The sequence below is a fragment of the Solea senegalensis genome, linkage group LG10, assembly GCF_019176455.1.
Source record: "Solea senegalensis isolate Sse05_10M linkage group LG10, IFAPA_SoseM_1, whole genome shotgun sequence".
Lineage (NCBI taxonomy): Eukaryota > Metazoa > Chordata > Actinopteri > Pleuronectiformes > Soleidae > Solea > Solea senegalensis.
In genome coordinates, this window is record NC_058030.1 from 13,367,548 (window position 1) to 13,390,098 (window position 22,551).

A 22,551-nucleotide genomic window follows, 5' to 3' on the forward strand; every position below is an offset into this window, starting at 1 on the left:
TCACATCTCGTACTACGCCTTTCACATCAGGATGGGCCTCCACAACTCGACCGAGCCTAAACTGGCCTCTCAGTGCATTCTGGTCAGCCAACCACACTAAGTCTCCCACTGTGACGTTCCTCGCGGGTGCGTGCCACTTCTGTCGAACGAAGAGGCCCGGGCCCGCCAGCTGGCTCCACCGCTTCCAGAACTTGTCGACCTCGATCTGGACCACTCTCAGGCGTGCAACGGGGTAAGTCAGGTATTCGAACCCTCGAGAGTCCCCACTAGGCCCAGCACGGCCTAGCAGAAGTGAGTTGGGAGTGATGACTCCTACAGTCTCGTCTTGTACCTGGACTCTTGCGCCGATTGGTCTTTCGTTTGACAGATTAGCTGCCAGGTAGAGGAGGGTCTGGAACTCCAGTGCTGTCAGGTGACTTTCCACCCCGATGTTGCTCAACGCCCTCTTGAGTATATGGACTGCTGCTTCAGCTGCTCCGTTTCCATGGGGAGAGTCAGCTGGGTGAAACACCCACGACCAGTCGGTCCCAGCAGCGGTCGCTTTCTTCTGGACTTGATCCTTGTCGATGTTGTCCAGGAATTCATAGAGCTCCTTTAAAACTGGCTTGGCGCCCACGAAGTTGGTCCCTTGATCTGACCAAAGTTTCCTTGGGTGGCCCCTGAGAGCTGTGAAGCGCTGGTACGCCTTTAGGAAGCCATCCGTTGACAGGTCTTCCACGATGTCAGCATGCAGTGCCCTGGAAGCCATACAACTGAATACTACTCCCCAGACTTTCATCTTTGTTCTTCGCTTTACAGTGTCTCTGACAACGTAGGGGCCAAAGAGATCCAGTGCTGTTAGCTCAAACGGTGCGGCTGGTTCAGATCGTTCACTAGGAAGCTCACTCATCTGTTGCCTGCATAACCTTGCCTTGGTCTTTCGACAGTGCACGCAGGAGTCAATGATGCTTCTTGCGATTCTTGGCCCCTGTACTACCCATGCTTTGGACCTCACCCTGAGCAGTGTGCCAGCGATGCCTTCATGGTTGGCTCCGTGGGCTTCCCGTGTGAGGAGGGTGCTGATCCAGGCATTATATGGGGCCAGGGGTACTCCTGGGTTTCCCCAGGTGATGGCTTGGACTCTGGCGTAGCACCGCAGGAGCCCCGAAGCTTCGTCCTTGTTGACGACGAGTCTGTTCTTTATTCTCCGCCTCACAGTGTCTCTGATGACATAGCGGGATGACGTAGGGGGATCTTGGAATGCAGTTTCAAGTTCGGTCACTGTCAGTACTACCTCCCACTTTGCTGGAATAGGGGCTCTCCCTATACGAGCAACGCATTTCTTTACAGCCTTTCGGGCATGACTGACCCCTCCACAGAGCTTAGCTAGAGGGTTGTACCTTTTCAGACCCACTCGGACTATGAGTGCGGCTCCCCCCAGTGTCTCATCTTTCTTGGTCTCGACAGGGATCGATTTCGTCTCATATCCTGCCAACTGGAGCCCTGCTAGAGACCTGCTATCTCCATCTGTGAAATTCCGGCCTTCACTACCAGAATTTAACAACTTCTGCGCTTGGGTTCTGATGAGAGCTGCTGTAAAGTCTTTCTTCTGGAGTTTACTCACTGTCTCTTTAGCATCAGCCGCCACTTTTGCTGCAGATTCCATAGGCCAATCTTTCACTGGACTAGACAGGAACTCGGGACCCTTCTGCCACGTGGAGTTTTCGTCTAGTCGCTTGGGTGAACACCCTCTCATGACGAGATCAGCGACGTTGACTTCACCTGGGATCCACCACCAATCAGTTACGGGCCTAGCCCTCTGGATCTCTCCGACTCTATTTGCAAAGAATGTTTGAAATCTGCAACTGTCTCTCTGGATGGCTCCCAGCACTGTCCATGAAGTGGTACCACTTTTCCACAGTCAAGCTCCCATGCTTCAGCATGTATTCCTTCAGGCGTGCGGCAAAGACAGCCCCACAGATTTCGGCTTTGACTGCGTCGCCTTTCTGGTTTAAGGGGGTTAACTTGGCTTTTGGGTCCACCAACCGCGTAACTACACCATCAGGCGTTTCCCAACGCAGATACAGTACAGCGCCGTTAGATCCACAGCTTCCGTCAGAGAATGTGATTCCCCAGGGCTTGTCCCTCCAGCCGGAGGGTGTGAGGCTTCTGTGGAACTTGATGCTTCCCAAGCGAGTGTACTCCTTGAACAGCTCGATTGCTTTCCCCCGGAGTTCGTCAGAGAGGGACTCATCCCAAGTGTCCTTAGTGAACTTGCCAGCCTCCTGAGAGGCCTTCCTCACGAGAATCACACCTTTTTGCTTCACAGGTGTTGTTAAATCGATAGGGTCGTACAATCCAGTGATCTGGCTCGGTAGGATGCGACGAGTTAATGGGTTTGGTGCTTTTACATCCACTTCTCCTTCAGTAAGGAGAGTCATTTGGTCAGGCTTTGCCTCGTCCTTCCTCCCACTTTGACCAGACCGGACCCAGGGCTTGAGGTAGAAGCCCCTTGCTTTCAGGATCTTCTCCACTCCCTCTAGGATCCTCTTCCAGTCGACCGGCTTCTCATGGTAGCTGGGTCTCTCAGAAATGTAAATAGGGATTGGCTCGCTGAACTTCAAAAGCTCTACTCTTGTGGGTAATGACTTTTGGCCTTTCAGGAACAATACTAGTTTCTCGAAATAGTTACCTGAGAAGGCATAGTTTTTTGGGCTGCTCACATGTGTAAGCCACTGTGTTAGCATTTTCTCAGAAAGTCTGCTCTTTAAAGACAGTATCACCAGGTGCTTCTGCTCTTGTTTAGTGAGCTCTGGCTCCAATGAGCTGTGGCTTCTCTTCCGTCCCTTTGTCTGAGCTTCCAAACCTGTCTGGTTTGGAGTTAGCAGTGGTGTTAGCAGGAGTTGGCTGGTGTGGTTAGCAGCCAAGTCTTCCTGTGCTAAACTCAGTTTTTCTTCTGGTGCCTTTAGGTCTTGATGCAGAGCAGACTCTTCTTCTGAAGACTGAAGCTTAGTGAGATTCTCCTGACTTTGCACCAAGGTCTCCTGCAGCTCTGCGGTTTGGGTCTCTTCTGGTGCCTTGAGGTCTTGATGCAGGGTAGACTCTTCTTCTTCTGACTCTTTCTGGTAGAAGTCGGACTGAAGCTCAGTGAGATTCTCCTGACTTTGCGCCAAGGTCTCCTGCAGCTCATCGGTTTGGGTCTTTTCAGAGCTCAGTTCCCTGCTGAGCTCAGACATCTCGGCCCTCAGTTTACTCTGCTCCTCTACCTTCTTGTCATTGACTTCCGTTACTTTCTGTAACTCTGTCGCTTGGCCCTTCAGTTTCTTCTGCTCCACTTCAAAGGATGCTTTGGGACCCGCTTGCGCCTGGATACTCTCCCAATCAGCCTTCTCGTTCTCGGAGAGCTTAGGCAAGCTTATCGGTGTGACCTTTGCTTTGGGTTGGGGCCACTGAGTGCTGTCTCCTCCCGTGACTGTACCAAAGTTGCTGGTGGGCACAGTGCTCCTTCGTCCTATACTGAAGTGGACGGGAGTAGCGTGAAGTCCTGGCATACTAGTGAGGGTTGGGGGTCGAGCAAAACTGACATTAGGTTTACGGTTAGGTTGTTGAGGCTGCGGAGGGCTGGTAACACATCCAGTACTCCGCCTGTCAACAGGCGGAGAAACGATAGCCGAGTGCGTGTGAACAGGTGGGATAGTACGAACACGTGTTACTGGTCGGATCCCATTTCCATTTCCCTGTTCGTTATCCCGGCGGCACGCCCACTTATCCATTAGTGCCTCCTTTTCATCTTCTAATGCCAAAAGGAGTGTCCATTTCTCTTTTCCGTATGGAATATAGCCTCTCCAAGCATATACAAGCTGTCTCAGTCTATTAAGCTTTCGGTCCAGTTGTCTTCCTGTGGCCTCTTTCTGACTCCACAGCAGTATATTTTCCCTCTGGAGCGCCTCAACCTGATCGAAGGCCGAATTGAACTGTGTTACGAGGGCTTCTATTTCCGGCTCAGCATCCTTGAACCACAGCATTTCCATAGTCTCACGGTACCTTCTCACAATGGCGTCCCTCGTCGCTAGGGCACTGCTCAGTTCACAGTTATCGTCCGTTGGGTCTATCTGTCCTAGTTCTTCAATATATTCATTGCAGGCATCGACGAAAGCACCATAATCGCTCTTTAATCCTGCCAACTCTTCCGACAATTCATCTGCACCTAGACAACCAGCATTGACATTAAGGCGGTTAATACGTGTTGTTATGCTCCGCTGCGTATTTGACCGTCTCCGCTGCAGACTTTCCAGATCTGGCTTGTCGTCTGCCATTTTACTTCTTTGAACTCCTGACTTACTCCGGAATTGGAACTGATTGGAGTTGACTCTCTGGTTTCGTTGCCAATGACTCGTTCAAAGGATTCAGTTCTTTGCAAACGACACGTCTATGAATGGCACACGAATGTCAACGCCCCCAACTGTCGACGTCTCAATGTCACAGTCAGTCAGTCTGTGAGGCTCTCCGCCCAGAAGAGCACAACCTTATTCACGGCTGCGTTGGCTCTTCTGTTCCAGCTTCTCCTCTGTGAGGCTCTTCGCCCAGAAGAGCTCTGAATTCCAAGTGCACAACCTTATTCACGGCTGCGTTGGCTCTTCTGTTCCAGCTTCTCCTCTGTGAGGCTCTTCGCCCAGAAGAGCTTTGTATTCCTTGTGCAATCTTCACAGCCTTCCTCACGGCTGCGGCACTTCCTTTAATCCTTCAACGGCTCCGTTAGCTCTTTGCTCCGGCTCCTCCGTTTAGTGATTCACGGCTGCTTCACCAGCACTCCGGTCCTGGTACTTCGCGATTGCCGTCCTCCGCTCGGCAGTCCGTATTCCACAGATACGGCGCCGACAACGGTTTTATAACTGTCCAGATTTCTGCTGGCTGGTCTTCCCAGCTCAATGCTCCCTTCTGGAAAGGGTGACCAGAACAAGTACGGCGGGCACAACTCGACTGTCTTTCTGAAGGTTTATTCCACATACACAGTTAAGCAGCAGTAAGTTAGCAATTAGACAGTTTGTTATCCACTTACTTCAGTCAGTTAGAGAGTCAGTCAGTTAGAAGTTGGAAGTTAGACAGTACCTTGTTGGTGGTAGAAGTTAGACAGCATCTTTTTAGCTACTAACTACAGTCAGTTAGACAGTCAATCAGGTTATAAAACCGACAAGTCGTACAGGATCTGATAATAGATGGATCTACAAAGGCGCATACGAAAGCAATACATAACAAAACATGGCTTTGACGATGCACCTTAAAGGCACTTTAAAGGCAACGGTGCTTTGATACCAGTTACAACAATGAACAGATAAATAGAATGAAAGACAAATAGCTCTGCACCATAGAAGCTAAATCAGTTAGCCAGTCCCCTGTAGTCGGTGCGAACCACATAGCATTAGCTCCCTCTGCAGCTCCCGTGCAGCCGGGAGACAAACAGGGCAGCTGGGTGACTGTCCGCAATAAGAGGCGTAGTGTTAAGCTTGAGAGTCCTGTCCACCACCATTTTATTAGAAACCCATGACAATCCAGAGTTGAGACCAGGACACAGAGTTGCAGTCTTTCATGCTTCTCTGTGCTTCTTTTCGAGCAGTCACCAATTAAAAACCCCATAGAGACTGCGTCTGCCCCTCGACCTACTAAAGTAAATACTAAAGTAAATAAATAAATAACAAACAGAAGAGGAGTTAGACATTCTAACTTAATAAAGATTAATACCAACAATAATATAGAGTCAAATAATACCACTTTTAAATGTGGACTATTAAATATAAGGTTTATTAAAACAAAATCTGTTTTAATAAATGATCTAATTTCTGACAATTGTATTGATTTATTAATCTAGTATTAAGCCATTTTTAATACTAGATTATTAATCAATCCCAAACCCAAACCAGGATATTCATCGTTTGAAAGCCTTATTCTTAATCTATCTCATCCTAGTTGTAAATCACAGAAACCAATTATGATAATCACAGTTTATCGTCCACCTGCACCTTATTCAGAGTTCCTATCAGAGTTCTCTGAGTTCTTATCTGAGTTAGTGCTTAAGACAGATAAAATCATAATTGTAGGGGATTTCAACATCCATGTAGATGTTGACCGTGATAGTCTTAGCTGTTGGAATCGATTGGTTTTATTCAACACGTTAATAAATCAACTCATTGCCTTAATCACATCCTATCCTCACCAAACTGTTTAAAGGTGTGTTTCCTTTAATTAACAGCTCTATATTAACTCAAATGAATCTATCCTTATTAACTGGATATGTGCCCCAAACGTTTAAAATAGCAGTTATTAAACCCCTTCTCAAAAAAGCGACCCTTGACCCAGATATTTTAGCTAATTACCGATTTTAGCTAATTATTTAATCTTCCCTTTGTTTCTAAAATCTTAGAAAAGGCAGTTGCTAATCAAAATCTGTTTTAATAAATGATCTTATCTACGACAATTGTATTGATTTATTCTGTGTAACTGAAACTTGGTTACATGAAGACGATTACGTCAGTCTAAATGAATCAACTCCACCCACTCATGCTAATACCCATATTCCTAGAAGCTCAGGCCGAGGTGGAGGAGTAGCAGCCATTTTTAATACTAGATTATTAATCAATCCCAAGCCCAAACCAGGATATTCATCGTTCGAAAGCCTTATTCTTAATCTATCTTATCCTAGTTGTAAATCACAGAAACCAATTATAATAGTCACAGTTTATCGTCCACCTGCACCTTATTCAGAGTTTCTATCAGAGTTCTCTGAGTTCTTATCTGAGTTGGTGCTTAAAACAGATCAAATCATAATTGTAGGGGATTTCAACATCCATGTAGATGTTGACCGTGATAGTCTTAGCTGCGCATTTAACTCGCTGTTGGAATCAATAGGTTTTATTCAACACGTTAATAAACCAACTCATTGCCTTAATCACACCCTCGACCTTGTTTTAACTTATGGTATTGATATTGATAATTTAAACATAGTTCCTCAAAACCCTCTCCTTACTGATCATTATTTACTCACATTTAACTGTTCAATAATGAACTACAATAACATAAATAAGAAATACAGCTACAGCCGGTGCCTGTCTGATAATAATATTAATACATTCAAAGAGACAGTGCAACCTTTATTTAACTCGGTGCCATATGTCAGTACATCTGAAGGTACCTTTTGTGATTTTACTCCCGCCCTCATAGATAACCTTGTTGATAGTACAGCAGCCTCACTGCGTACTACATTAGATTGTGTTGCCCCTCTGAAAAAGAAAGTGGTGAATCAGATGAGACGAGCACCATGGTTTAACTCCAATACTCGTGCTCTTAAACAGACGTTACGTAGATTAGAAAGAAAATGGCGTTCCAGTAACCTAGAGGAACTTCATATAGCCTGGAAAGATGGTTTTGTAGCTTACAAAAAAGCCCTACACAAAGCTAGAGTTGCCTATTATTCTTCTCTAATTGAAGAAAATAAGAATAATCATAGATTTCTTTTCAGCACTGTAGCCAGGCTGACACAGAGCCACAGCTCCACTGAACCATCTATTCCTTTAACACTGAGCAGTGATGACTTTATGAACTTTTTTGTGAATAAAATAACATCAATTAGAGAAAAAATTTATCATCTCCTCCCTCATATTGGGACTGACTCATCTTCTAGTACCAGAGCTTTAGAAGCACCAGGTGCACAGTTAGACAGTTTCTCCCCTATAGATCTCCCTGAGTTAACATCATTAGTTTCATCATCTAAGCCATCAACCTGTCAGTTAGATCCTATCCCCACCAAACTGTTTAAAGATGTGTTTCCTTTAATTAACAACTCTATATTAACTCAAATTAATCTATCCTTATTAACTGGATATGTGCCCCAAACGTTTAAAGTAGCAGTTATTAAACCCCTTCTAAAAAAAGCGACCCTTGACCCAGATATTTTAGCTAATTACCTACCTATATCTAATCTTCCCTTTGTCTCTAAAATCTTAGAAAAGGCTGTTGCCAATCAATTATGTGAATATCTGCGCATTAATGGCCTGTTTGAAGATTTTCAGTCAGGTTTTAGATTAAACCATAGCACAGAAACAGCACTAGTTAAAGTTAGTAATGATCTTCTCTTGGCGTCAGATAATGGTCTAGTTTCTTTACTTGTCCTGTTAGATCTTAGTGCTGCATTTGACACCATTGATCATGATATTCTACTGCAGAGATTGGAGCAGACTCTTGGTATCACAGGTGCTGCCCTCTGCTGGTTTAAATCATACTTATCTGATAGATTCCAGTTTGTTCACGTTAATGATAAAGCCTCATTACAAACACAAGTTAATTGTGGAGTTCCACAAGGCTCAGTGCTTGGGCCTATACTTTTTACCTTATATATGCTTCCTCTAGGGAACATTATTAGAAAGCATAACATACACTTTCATTGTTATGCAGATGACACACAGCTATATCTATCGATGAGGCCGGATGAAATAAATCAGGTTGTTCAACTCCAGGAATGTCTCAGAGACATTAAGTCCTGGATGACCTGTAACTTTCTACTTTTAAACTCAGATAAAACTGAGGTCATTATACTCGGCCCTAAACACCTCAGAGAAAAACTTTCTGCCCACATTGTCACTTTAGATGACATCACCCTGGCTTCCAGTTCCACTGTGAGGAACCTTGGAGTTACTTTTGACCAGGAAATGTCATTTGATTCACACATAAAACTAATTTCCAGAACAGCCTTCTTCCACCTGCGGAACATTATGAAAATTAGAAACATTCTGTCTTTACAGGATGCTGAAAAACTAGTTCATGCTTTTGTTACATCTAGATTAGATTACTGTAACTCCTTATTAGCAGGATGTTCTAACAAGTCTGTTAGAATCCTTCAGTTAATTCAAAATGCTGCAGCACGAGTTCTGACAGGAACTAGAAAGAGAGACCATATAACTCCAGTGTTAGCTTCTCTACACTGGCTCCCCATACAGTTTAGAATTCAATTTAAAATCCTCCTCCTCACGTACAAAGCACTTAATGGTCAGGCCCCTTCATACCTGAAAGACCTAGTCTTACCCTATCATCCTAATAGACCACTTAGGTCACAAAATACAGGTTTACTTGTGGTTCCCAGAGTCTGTAAGAGTAGAATGGGAGGCAGAGCCTTTAGCTACCAGGCTCCTCTCCTGTGGAACCAGCTTCCAATGATAGTTCGGGAGGCGGACACTCTCTCTGTATTTAAAGTTAAACTTAAAACTTTCCTTTTTGATAAAGCTTATAGTTAGAGCTGGTTCAGGGAAACCTAAACCATCTCTTAGTTATGCTGCTATAGAACTAAACTGCTGGGGGATTTTCCGGTGGTACACGCACATTCACTCTCTCACACTCAGCATTTGATTATGACTTTTTATATGTCATTAACCTTGTCTCTTTCTCTCCCTAGTTTGTGTCCTTCCTTCCTTTGCTCTCTCTCTCTCTCTCTCCGTATTCTCATCATGCAGGTTGAAGGATCAAGATCCAGTTTCCGAGGCTACGCTCATCATCACCATTATTATTATTTTGTAAATTAAAAAGTCGATATCAGTAACTGTATAAACTTGTAACCTGATACAGTTGTTGTGTATCTGCTGCTGGTCTCCCTCTCTCTCTTCTGTCTCTCCCTCATCTCCCTCTTGTCCTTTCTCTCCCCCCATTTTCTGTCCCCCACCTCTCCACTATCCCCCATTTTTCCTTTCACCCCAACCGGTCGAGGCAGATGACCGCACATCTCTGAGCCTGGTTCTGTCTGAGATTTCTTCCTGTTAAGAGGGAGTTTTTTCTCTCCACTGATGCCTAGTGTTTGCTCATTGTGTGAACTGTTGGGGTTCTTGCTCTCCTTGATGTTGTCTATGTAAAGAGACCTGAGTTAATGTATGTTATGATTTGGCGCTATACAAATAAAATTGAATTGAATTGAATTATGTGAATATTTGCGCATTAATGGCCTGTTTCAGTCAGGTTTTAGATTAAACCATAGCACAGAAACAGCACTAGTTAAAGTTAGTAATGATCTTCTCTTTGCTTCAGATAATGGTCTAGTTTCTTTACTTGTCCTGTCAGATCTTAGTGCTGCATTTGACACCATTGATCATGATATTCTACTGCAGAGATTGGAGCAGACTCTTTGTATCACAGGTGCTGCCCTCTGCTGGTTTAAATCATACTTATCTGATAGATTCCAGTTTGTTCACATTAATGATAAAGCCTCATTACAAACACAAGTTAATTGTGGAGTTCCACAAGGCTCAGTGCTTGGGCCTTAATGCGCAGCTACTTTTTACCTTATATATGCTTCCTCTAGGGAACATTATTAGAAAGGATAAAATACACTTTCATTGCTATGCAGATGACACACAGCTATATTTATCAATGAGGCCGGATGAAATAAATCAGGTTGTTCAACTCCAGGAATGTCTCAGAGACATTAAGTCCTGGATGACCTGTAACGTTCTAGTGTGAGGAACCTTGGAGTTACTTTTGACCAGGAAATGTTATTTGATTCAAACTAATTTCCAGAAAGAGCATTCTTCCACCTGCAGAACATTGTGAAAATTAGAAACATTCTGTCTTTACAGGATGCTGAAAAACTAGTTCATGCTTTTGTTACATCTCGATTAGATTACTGTAACTCCTTATTATCAGGATGTTCTAACAAGTGTGTTAGAATCCTTCAGTTAATTCAAAATGCTGCAGCACGAGTTCTGACAGGAACTGGAAAGAGAGACCACATAACTCCAGTGTTAGCTTCTCTACACTGGCTCCCCGTACAGTTTAGAATTAAATTTAAAATCCTCCTCCTCACATACAAAGCACTTAATGGTCAGGCCCCTTCATACCTGAAAGACCTAGTCTTACCTTTTCACCCTAACAGACCACTTAGGTCACAAAATACAGGTTTACTTGTGGTTCCCAGAGTCTGTAAGAGCAGAATGGGAGGCAGAGCCTTTAGTTACCAGGCTCCTCTCCTGTGGAATCAGCGTCCAATGACAATTCGGGAGGCGGACACTCTCATCTCATCTTGCAGGTTGGAGGATCCAGATCCAGTTTTCGAGGCTACCCATATTATATATATCATCACCATTATTATTGTGCTATAATTAAAAGTCGATATCATTGACTGTTTAAACTTGTAACTTGATACAGTTGTTGTTTATCTGCTCCTGGTCTCTCTCTCTCTTCTGTCTCTCCCTCAGGTCCCTCTTGTCCTTTCTCTACCCCCTTTATGTCCCCCACCTCTCCGCTGTCCCCCATTTTCCTTTCACCCCAACCGTTCGAGGCAGATGACCGCACATCTCTCAGCCTGGTTCTGTCAGAGATTTCTTCCTGTTAAGAGGGAGTTTTTTCTCTCCACTGATGCCTAGTGCTTGCTCATTGTGTGAACTGTTGGGGTTCTCTGCTCTCCTTGATGTTGTCCATGTACAGTGCCCTGAGATAATGTATGTTATGATTTGGCACTATACAAATTGAATTGAATTGAATGATGATGATGATGGAGATGTGATGTGATGATGATGGTGATGGTGAGACTTAAATATTGAATGTTTGTAAATGATCAAAATGTTTAAAGAAATCTTCACACAAACTTAATAAACGTGACACTTATTTATTCTCTTATTTCTTTCTGTCAATGAATCATTTCATAAACATCAACATAGCACTAATGATCATTAACATCAAAAAATTAACAATTAATCATGTTTAACATTGTTTCCTCATGAGGACATCAGATCAATGACATGTAAAACACTTTTATTGTGAAGGTTTATGATGGTCGCCCCGCCCCTCCCCGTGTTACGCATGTTACACAACAGCAACACAAATAATAAACGACAACAGTCCAACTCTTTTATTCTGAAATCCCGAGACCGCCCGCGCTTCCGCCGGTGGCTGTGACGTCACGGCTGAACTCCGCCGCTCGTGCTGACGATGGGAGACGTTCTCTGCGAAGAGCTCGAGGATTTGGTTCATTTCTCAGTGCACGACCTGCCGGCACGAGGCTATGTCGTCATGGAGGAGATCCGACGTCAGGGGAAGCTTTGCGACGTCACACTCAAGGTAAGAGAAGCGGTGTTGATGGTGATGTTTATAGGTTGTTAGCCGTTAGCCGCGCTAACGGCTAACAGCCTGTAACAACTAGTCAAGAGGAGCTAACGAGGCTAACATTGCACATTCTGAGCACCTGGTGACGTCAAAGGCTGCACGAGAACAATCAGCTGATTGTCTGTCTGGTGTCACTCTATTTCAACCTCTTAACAACCCAGGATTAAATTTGCACGTGACAGGTGACGAATGTGACGTCACATTCACAGGTGGTTACTAACATGTCGACGCCCTCTGCAGGTCGGTGATCACAAGTTCAGCGCTCACCGCATCGTGCTTGCCGCCTCCATCCCGTACTTTCACGCCATGTTTACCAACGACATGGTGGAGTGTAAACAAGATGAGATCCTGATGCAGGGGATGGACCCCAGGTAACCAATCAGAGAGAAGCACACATGACATAACTCTAACCCCAGGTAACCAATCAGAGAGCACAGTATAACGCCAGTTTAACACCAGTTTAACACCAGTTTAACACCAGTTTAACACCAGTATAACACCAGTTTAACACCAGTATAACAGTTTAACACCAGTATAACACAGTTTAACACCAGTTTAACACCAGAATAACACAGTTTAACACCAGAATAACAGAATAACACAGTATAACACAGTTTAACACCAGTATAACACAGTATAACACAGTTTAACGTCAGTATAACACAGTATAACACCAGAATAACACAGTATAACATATTATATCACAGTTTAACACCAGTATAACACAGTTTAACACCAGTTTAACACAGTATAACACAGTCTAACCAGTTAGATGACACCAGTACAAAACAGTTTAACACCAGTATAACACAGTATAACACAGTATAACCAGTTAGATGACACCAGAATAACACAGTATAACATATTATATCACAGTTTAACACCAGTATAACACAGTTTAAACACAGTATATACACAGTAACCAGTATACACCAGTACACAGTTTAACACCAGTATAACACAGTATAACACAGTATAACCAGTTAGATGACACCAGTATAACACAGTATAACACAGTATAACACCAGTATAACACAGTTTAACACCATTTTAACACCAGTTTAACACAGTTTAACACCAGAATAACACAGTATAACACCAGAATAACACCAGAATAACACCAGTATAACACAGTTTAACATCAGTATAACACCAGAATAACACAGTATAACATAGTATATCACAGTTTAACACCAGTATAACACAGTATAACACAGTCTAACCAGTTAGATGACACCAGTACAACCAGTAAAGGTCACGTCTCCGCCCACAGTGCCCTGGAGGCTCTGATAAACTTTGCGTACAGCGGCCATGTTGCCATTGACCAGCAGAACGTTCAGTCTCTTCTGATTGGCTCGAGTTTCCTGCAGCTACAGAATGTTAAAGACGCCTGCTGCTCCTTCCTGCAGGACAGGTGAGTCCCTGAGCTCCACCCCTCCACTCACACACACTACGATCATGACATGTGATGTGATTTTCACCAGTATGTGGTACTGCTGCGTCGAACACCTCACTTTATTCTCAAATATGGCAACGTGTGTGACCCGTCTGCTATCAGGTTACATCCCAAGAACTGTCTCGGCGTGCGTCAGTTTGCAGAGACCATGATGTGTACGACGCTCTACGACTCTGCGAGCAGCTTCCTGCATCAGCACTTTGTCGATGTTTCTCTCTCTGAAGAATTTCTGGGTCTAAGGACAGAGGAAGTTCTGGAGCTGGTCGGCTGCGACGAGCTTAACGTGGAAACTGAAGAACAGGTTAGACCACTCCCTAGAGAGGCGGGGCCTAGCACATTACAACAGTTAGTGTTGAAGGGGTCTGGCCTAACCTGTATAATCTGTGCCGGTGTTAAAGGGGTGGGGCCTTACACATGTCACCCGTGTAGGTGTTGGAGGGGCGGCGTCTAACCGGTGTTACCTGTGCAGATGTTGAAGGGATGGGGTCTAACCGGTGTTATCTTTGCAGGTGTTGAAGGGGCGGGGTCGAACCAGTGTTACCTGTGCAGGTGTTGAAGGGGTGGGGCCTAACACATGTTACTTGTGCAGGTGTTTGAGGCGGTGCTGGCGTGGGTACATCATGAGCGTGTGCTGCGTGAGTCTGTGCTGCCGGAGCTTCTGTCAAAGATCCGCCTCCCTCTGTGTCGTCCTCAGTTCCTGTCAGATCGCGTCCAGCAGGACGAACTTGTGCGCTGCTGCCACAGATGCAGGTGAACCTGTCCGTCAGCATGACCTGGGCAGAGCGTTGGTGGCGAGTGAGGTCATATGGTTGTTGTTTGTGTGTTTATGCTAATTAAGTCTCACGTCCTTCGACCAATCAGAGATCTAGTGGACGAAGCCAAAGACTTCCACCTGATGCCAGAGCGCCGTCCTCACCTGCCCACCTTCAAAACCAGACAGAGGTGCTGCACGTCCATCTCTGGACTCATCTACGCGGTGGGCGGACTCAACAGCTCAGGTACGCCGCAGCGCTCACCTGTGCAACAAAGTGGTGACATCACAGAGTGTGACAGTGTTTTTTATTCTACAGGTGACTCGTTAAACGTGGTCGAAGTGTTTGATCCAATTGGGAACATTTGGGAACGCTGTCAGCCAATGAGGACAGCTCGCAGCAGAGTGGGCGTGGCTGTAGTTAATGGGCTGCTGTACGCTATTGGTGGGTATGACGGCCAGTCACGTTTGAGCACAGTGGAGGTCTACAATCCAGAGACAGACAGCTGGACGCGGGTATCAAGTATGAACAGCCAACGCAGGTAAGATTGAAGCTCATCGATAACACTGATCGATAACATTGATCGATAACACTGATCAATATAAAACGAATGTTTATATGATGTCATCCACAGCGCCATGGGAACTGTCGTTGTTGATGGACATATCTACGTCTGTGGCGGCTACGATGGGAAGTCCTCTCTGAACTCAGTGGAGTGTTATTCTCCAGAGAGTGACAGGTGAGACATCTGTGTGTGGACATGTGATTGTTTGCAGGAGGACATGTGATTGCTTACAGGTGGACATGTGATTGATTACAGGTGTGGACATGTGATTGATTACAGGTGGACATGTGATTGCTTACAGGTGTGGACATGTGGACATGTGATTGCTTACAGGTGGACATGTGATTGCTTACAGGTGGACATGTGATTGCTTACAGGTGGAAGTGTGATTGTTTCCAGGTGGACATGTGATTGCTTACAGGTGTGGAAATGTGATTGCTTACAGATGTGGCATGTGATTGTTTACAGGTGTGGACATGTGATTGCTTACAGGTGGACATGGACATGTGATTTCTTACAGGTGGACATATGATTTCTTACAGGTGGACATGTGATTGATTACAGGTGGACATGTGATTGCTTACAGGTGGACAGTGGTGACAGAGATGAGTGCAAGCCGCAGCGCCGCAGGTGTGACGGTGTTTGATGGACGCATCTTTGTGTCGGGCGGCCATGATGGTTTACAGATCTTCAACACGGTCGGTTTGATCTTGTATCAGTAAATCATATTCAACACATTGACTGATCACTGTGACTAATCACACCACCCCCTCTGGACAGGTGGAGTACTACAACCATCACACCAACCGTTGGCACCCTGCGGCGGCAATGCTGAACAAGCGCTGTCGTCATGGTGCTGCGTTTCTTGGCAGTCACATGTACGTGGCGGGAGGTTATGACGGGTCCGGCTTCCTGAGCGGTGCCGAGGTGTTCAGCTCAGCCTCGGGGCAGTGGAGCCTCCTGGTGGCCATGAACACGCGGCGCAGCAGGGTGTCGCTGGTGTCCACGTCGGGTCGTCTTTATGCGGTGGGCGGATACGATGGACAGTCCAATCTCAGCTCCGTGGAAATGTACAACTCTGACACCAACAGATGGACGTTCATGGCGCCCATGGTCAGCCATGAGGGCGGAGTCGGGGTTGGCTGCATCCCGCTGCAGCCCGCATAAACCGTCGAATCAGAGGACCCATGGGTTGCACCATGTGCGGGAGACAGCGCCCTCTGGTGGCGCTCACTGAGCTTTATCGGTACGGTGGTCAGACTCAGGCTCACATGCTGATGTCAGGCCTGTGGGATTATGGGAAAAAATGTAGGCTTAGCCATAAAAGGCTAGCTGCTGTTAGCATTGTGCTTTTAGCATTTATGTTAATTTTATACTTGATTGAAACGACCAATAGGGAGTTAGTTCCTCTGCAAACAAAGCTGCTGACTGAACAGGATGACGATTCACATCCTTTTTCTGGGACCACGTTCACTGGACTTTTGTTTCTAATCTATAATCAAAGAGTGTGATCGATTGAGTGATTGATTAACAGACATTTGTGACATCTGGTCCTGTCAGCGCCCCCAGCAGGCTGCAGAGCTTATCACAGCCTAACGTGTCCTGATGATGGTGCTGCAGGAGACACTGGGGGGGACTATGACATCACATGTGAGATGTCATCATACAACATCATAGAGAAAGTTTCTGTTTTTATGATTCATTCAGAGACACAGAGACAGTAACCATAACCGTAACCTCTCTAGACAGGAAGTGATGCCAGTGAATTCAGCTGCTGTGATGATGTAAAACCCCAAGATTATTTATTTCATAACAACATAAATAAAGATTTAACATGAAACATTCAACTTCAGTCTGGAACTAAAATACACATTAGTGAGGTCATCAGAGGTCACAGTGAGGTCATCAGGTCACGTCAGTGATACTTCTACCATGTGTTAAACTTTATTTAAACAAGACTCAGTTTGCAGTGCACCGTTAACTTTATTGAATATTTAAACAGCAGGAACACAATCACAGTCATGTGACCACCTCTGGTGAAGCATCAGTCCTAAAGTCTGGAGCCACTTCATCGTCATGAACACCTGTACAGGTAAAAACACTGTGACGTCAGTCTTTCATGTCGACGTCTGTAGCATTGTCTGTAGCGTTGTTGACGTCTGCAGAGTTGTCTGTAGCATCGCTGATGTCTAGTGTTGTCTGAAGCATTATCTGTAGCGCTGTTGACATATGTAGCGTTGTTGTCGCTGTTGTCTGTAGCGTGGTCTGTATCGCCGTCTGCAGTGTTGTCTGTAGCATTGTTGACGTTCATAGCATGGTCTGAAGCGTCATCTTTAGCATTGTTGATGTCTGTAGCATGTCTGTAGCGTTGTTGGCGTTTGTATCGTGGTCTGTACCGTTGTTGACGTCTGTAGCATGGTCTGTAGCATTGTTGACGTCTGCATCATTGTATGTAGCGTTGACGTCTGTAGCGTTGTTGACGTTTGTAGCATGGTCTAAAGCGTTGCATGTAGTGTGGTCTGTACCGTTGTTGGCGTCTGTAGCATGGTCTGTAGCGTTGACTTCTGTAGCGTGGTCTGTAGCGCGGTGTATAGTGTTGTTGACATCTGTAGCGCAGTGTGTAGCGTTACATGCGTGGTCTGTACATTTGACATCTGTAGCGTGGTCTGTAGCATTGTTGACGTCTGCAGCGTTGTCTGTAGCAGGGTCTGTAGCGCTGTTGACGTCTGTAGTGTGGTCTCTAGCATTGTTGATGTCCGTAGCATGGTCTGAAGTGTCATCTTTAACATTGTTGACGTCTGTAGTGTTGTTGACATCTGTAGCGTTGTTGACGTCTGTAGCGTGGTTTGTAGCGGTGTTAATGTCTGTATCGTTGTTGACGTCTGTAGCGTGGTGTGTAGTGTTGTTGAAGTCTGTAGCGTGGTGTGTAGTGTTGTTGACGTCTGTCGCGTGGTCTGTTGGTTGTTGACGTCTGTAGCATGGTCTGTAGTGTTGTTGACGCTGTAGCGTTGTTGGCCAGCGCGTGGTTCGTAGCATTGTTGATGTCCGTAGCATGGTCTGAAGCGCCATTCTTTAACATTGTTGACATCTGTAGCATGGTCTGTAGCGTTATTGACGTCTGTAGCACAGTCTGTAGCGTTGTTGATGTCTGTAGCGTGGTTTGTAGCGTTGTTGGTGTCTGTATCGTTGTTGATGTCTATAGCACGGTGTGTAGCATTGTTGATGTTTATAGCGCGGTGTGTAGCGTTGTTGACGTCCATAGCGCGGTGTGTAGTGTTGTTGACGTCTGTAGCGTGGTCTGTAGCGCTGTCGACGTCTTTAGCGCAGTGTGTAGTGTTGACGTCTGTAGCGTGGTATGTAGCGTTGTTGGCGTCTGTAGTGGTGTTGACGTCTGTTGCGTGGTCTGTAGCATTGTTGATGCCTGTAGCGTGGTCTGTAACGTTGACGTCTGTAGCGTGGTCAGTAACACGGTCTGTAGTGTGGTCTGTAGCATGGTATATGCTTTGTTGACATCTGTAGCATGGTCTGTAGTGCTGTTGACCTTTGTAGCCTGGTCTATAGTGTTGTTGATGTCTGTAGCGTGGTCTGTAGCGTTGTTGACATCTGTAGCACGGTATGTAGCGTTGTTGGCGTCTGTAGCGCGGTGTGTAGTGTTGGCGTCTGTAGCGCTGTGTGTAGTGTTGACATCTGGCATTGGTCTTAATAGCATGTTGACGTCTGTGCGTGAATGCTGTAGCGCTGATATTGGCGTCTGTAGCATCTTATGTGCGCTGTTGACATCTGTAGCATCGTCTGTAGTGCTGTGGACCTTTGTAGCCTGGTCTGTAGTGTTGTTGGCGTCTGTAGAGGTCTGCGTGACATCTGTAACGGTATGTAGCGTTGTTGGCGTCTGTACATCTGTGGCGTGGTGTGTAGCTGTGATGTCTGTAGCGTGGTCTGTAGCGCTGTTGGCGTTTGTGTGTAGTGTTGGCGTCTGTAGCGTGGTCTGTAGCGTTGTTGGCGCCTGTAGCCTGTAGCGCGGTGTGTAGTGCTGTTGACATCTGTAGCGTGGTCTGTAGTGCGTGCGTGTGTGTAGCGTTGTTGACATCTGTAGCCCGGTCCGTAGTGCTGTTGACATCTGTAAGCGTAGTCTGTATTGTTGACTGTAGCGTGGTCTGTAGCGTTGTTGATGTCTGTAGCACAGTCTGTAGCGTGGTCTGTAGCATTGTTGACGTCTGTAGTGTGGTCTGTAGCGTGGTCTGTAGCATTGTTGACGTTTGTAGTGTTGTGTGTAGCGTTGTTGACGTCTGTAGCACGGTCTGTAGCGTTCTCCTGCAGTAACTCACGGTGCCTCATGGAAGCAGTTCTCCTCCCCATCCATTATGTTGTGGTAAATCCCGATGGCTTGCTCCAGATGTTGCTTGTTGTTTACCAACGTGTCATAGTCGCGGCGCTGCTGTTCGATCTCTCCGTGCACTTCAGCAAGCTCTACCTCCAGCTTGGCCACCACTGAGCCCAGGTTCTGCAGCTCCATATCGTGCCAGTGGCGAGTGTCACTGAGCGAGTTCTCCAGGCCACGTTTCTGCAGGTAGACAGACGTGAAGTGTCTCCAGAGGAAGTCAGTTGATTGTGTGATCATGTGATCATGTGATTATGTTTGTGTCTCACCAGTGCTCTGACGGACTCAGTCTCCGCCTGCAGACTCTGGATCTTACAGCCAGTGTCATGACATTCAGCCTTCAATGTCTCTAGCTGCTGCTCCACAGGACTGAGTCTGCTGGTCACTGACTCCGCCTCCTACATACACATACATGTCAGGATGCCTGAAGATGCTGTACAGACACCTGGACTAGGACATGCCCCCTCACCTGACACAGCTGGTAGTCTCTGGTCTCGGTTCGCTGACGTTCTGTCATCTTCTCCCAGTGGTTCCGGATGTGAACCAGGATCTGGTCCAGACTGGTCTTGATGGGAGCGTCAGGTTGGTCCACCTCATGTCCCGACATCTGACTATAGAGGATACGAACATCCTGGACACACAGACAGGAAGTGGTGGTACGTAGGGTGCAGCTCATGTTTTCATATCTTTGTGAGTTTTTTTTTTTTAAAAAGTCAAAGTCAACTTTATTGTCATTTCACAGCATGGACAGGACAAACACGGTGAATACAAGCTAACATTAAACATGCAGATTAAAAAAGTCCTGTGTAAGGTAAAGTTCAGGTTTAAGACCTGGTTTTAGGGTTAGGATTATGTTGGAGTTAGTCAGTTAGTAATGATGGTTAAGGTTAATGTTAGTGAATTATGTCTATAATGTGTCCTCACTAACATATAAAAGATAAAAATAACTTTGTGTGGGTGTGTGTCACCTGCTTGTGGTTTTGCTCCTGTTGTTGTAGCTCCTCCCTCATGTTCTCCATCTGCTCCTGGAGCTCAGCCTTCATCAGGTTGGCGTCATCAATGACCTTGTACAGAGAGCTGATCTCCTCCTCCACCTCCTTCCTGAACGGCTGTTCGTTCTCGTACCTGCACGTCCAAGAACATGTGACCCCCAGTCCTTGTGTGTGTGTGTGTGTGTGTGTGTGTGTGTGAGACCTCTGACCTCTCTTTAAAGTCCTCAGCAGTGGCCTGGACATTCTCTGTCTGCATCATCAGATGGGCGTTCTTCAGGATGGCTTCACTGACCTGCAGGAAATCAGAGATGTGAGCTGCAGCCAGCAGGGGGCAGCAAAAGTACTGTTTTATTTTTACAACTTTCGGAAATAAGTAAAAGAGTAAATATGTTTGAGAGAATCAAAGTAAACAACAAAACATCAGATGTGGGTCGGATACAGGTCAGATGTGGATCAGAAACAGGTCAGGTGTTGATCAGATGGGGGTCAGATACGGGTTAGATGTAGATCAGATACAGGTCACATGTGGGTCAGAAACAGATCAGATGTGGGTCAGAAACAGGTCAGATGTGGGTCAGACAACAGATCAGATGTGGATCAGAAACAGGTCACATGTGGGTCAGACAACAGATCAGATGTGGATCAGAAACAGGTCACATGTGGATCAGAAACAGATCAGATATGGTTCAGAAACAGGTCACATGTGGATCAGATATGGATCAGTCACAGGTCAGGTGTTGATCAGATGTGGATCAGTTACAGGTCAGGTGTTGATCAGATGTGGATCAGTTGTGGGTCAGAAACAGGTCAGATATGGGTCAGAAACAGGTCAGATGTGGGTCAGAAACAGGTCGGATGTGGGTCTAATGTGGATCAGATAATGGGTCAGAACAGGGTCAGATGTAGATCCAATGTGGGTCAGATGTGGGTCAGATGTGGGTCAGATGTGGATCAGAAACAGGTCAGATGTGATCAGAAACAGGTCAGATGTGGGTCAGAACAGGGTCAGATGTGGATCAGAAACAGGTCAGATGTGGATCAGATGTGGGTCAGAACAAGTCAGATGTGGGTCAGAAACAGGTCAGATAATGGTCAGAAACAGGTCAGATGTGGGTCAGAAACAGGTATGATGTGGATCAGATGTGGGTCTAATGTGGATCAGATGTGGGTTAGATGGGTCAGATGTGGGTCAGAACAGGGTCAGATGTGGGTCAGATCAGGGTCAGATGTAGATTCAATGTGGGTCAGATGTAGATCCAATGTCAGGGTCAGAACAGGGTCAGCTGTGGATCGAAACAGGTCAGATGTGGATCAGAAACAGGTCCGATGTGGGTCAAATGTGGATCAGAAACAGGTCAGATGTGGATCAGAAATAGGTCAGATGTGGATGAAACAGGTCAGATGTGGGTCAGATGTAGATCAGATGTGTGTCAGATCAGGGTCAGATGTGGGTCAGATCAGGGTCAGATGTGGGTCAGATGTGGATCAGATCAGGGTCAGATGTGGATCAGATGTGGGTCAGATATCTGTCTGTATGTCTTACCTGTCGGTAGACGTCTTTCCACTCTGTCCTCTTTTGTCCCCAGGTTGTGGCTCTGTCAGTCTTGTGATCCAGACTCAGTCGGATCCGGTCCTGCAGCTCTTGGTTCAGACTCTCTAGTGCCCTCACTTTGTCGCTGTACTCCATCAGGCAGCTGTTCAGTCCGACGGCAGTTCCATGACCCACAGCCTGGTCTCTGTTCCGGGTCAGAACCGGGGTGGTGCTGCTGCGCGTGCCCTGCAGGAACACGCTGCTGATGCCCAGAGCACGCCGGGAGACCCGTGTTCCCAGACTGGAGACTCCACCCACCGGCAGGCCTGAAGCCACAAACACACCACGGGTGAAGGTGGTACCTACGCTACCAGTGGTAGCAGCAGAACCGAACCGCCCCCCGGGGGCTGTGGGCGTACGCTCAGTAGACGACTGTCTCAGAGAGGACGAGCGGTGACGGGAAAGAGACATGATGACGCTGGAGCGCTGGAGCCGCGTGGAGCCGGATTTATGGAGCCGAGGGATTCTGGAACCATAACCACCTTTGTGTTTGAGCAGAGGGGGCGGGGCTTTGTTTTTAACATGACACACAAAAGAGAGTGAATTTAGCTGAGTCAGCGTGAAGATTCCTGAAATACACACACACACACACAATACACATTATATTGAGACACACACACAGAGGTCACAGGGCTGTGTTTGTCTCTCTGTACTTACAGTTTAAGGTGATAGAAAATTCTAAGATGTGACTGTCTTACAGTGT

General features: G+C 46.1%; 2 protein-coding genes across 2 annotated transcripts; one reads left to right on the top strand and one right to left on the bottom strand.

Annotated features, from left to right (window-relative positions):
* Positions 1–11,894: 11,894 nt before the first annotated feature.
* klhl18 (kelch-like family member 18) lies at positions 11,895–16,787 on the top strand. The gene is made up of 10 exons (XM_044035515.1): positions 11,895–12,069; positions 12,355–12,485; positions 13,388–13,528; positions 13,673–13,871; positions 14,160–14,320; positions 14,432–14,568; positions 14,641–14,863; positions 14,957–15,061; positions 15,474–15,585; positions 15,668–16,787. Exons 1-10 carry the CDS (start codon positions 11,941–11,943, stop codon positions 16,052–16,054), a joined length of 1,725 nt encoding a protein of 574 aa, XP_043891450.1. The 5' UTR covers positions 11,895–11,940; the 3' UTR covers positions 16,055–16,787.
* A 63-nt stretch (positions 16,788–16,850) lies between these two features.
* Positions 16,851–22,288, bottom strand: bfsp2 (beaded filament structural protein 2, phakinin). Its single transcript, XM_044035516.1, has 7 exons — positions 21,801–22,288; positions 20,467–20,549; positions 20,234–20,390; positions 19,735–19,896; positions 19,535–19,663; positions 19,213–19,448; positions 16,851–16,971 (listed from the first exon to the last, which is right to left on the bottom strand). Exons 1-7 carry the CDS (start codon positions 22,257–22,259, stop codon positions 16,962–16,964), a joined length of 1,236 nt encoding a protein of 411 aa, XP_043891451.1. The 5' UTR covers positions 22,260–22,288; the 3' UTR covers positions 16,851–16,961.
* Between the last annotated feature and the right edge of the window lie 263 nt (positions 22,289–22,551).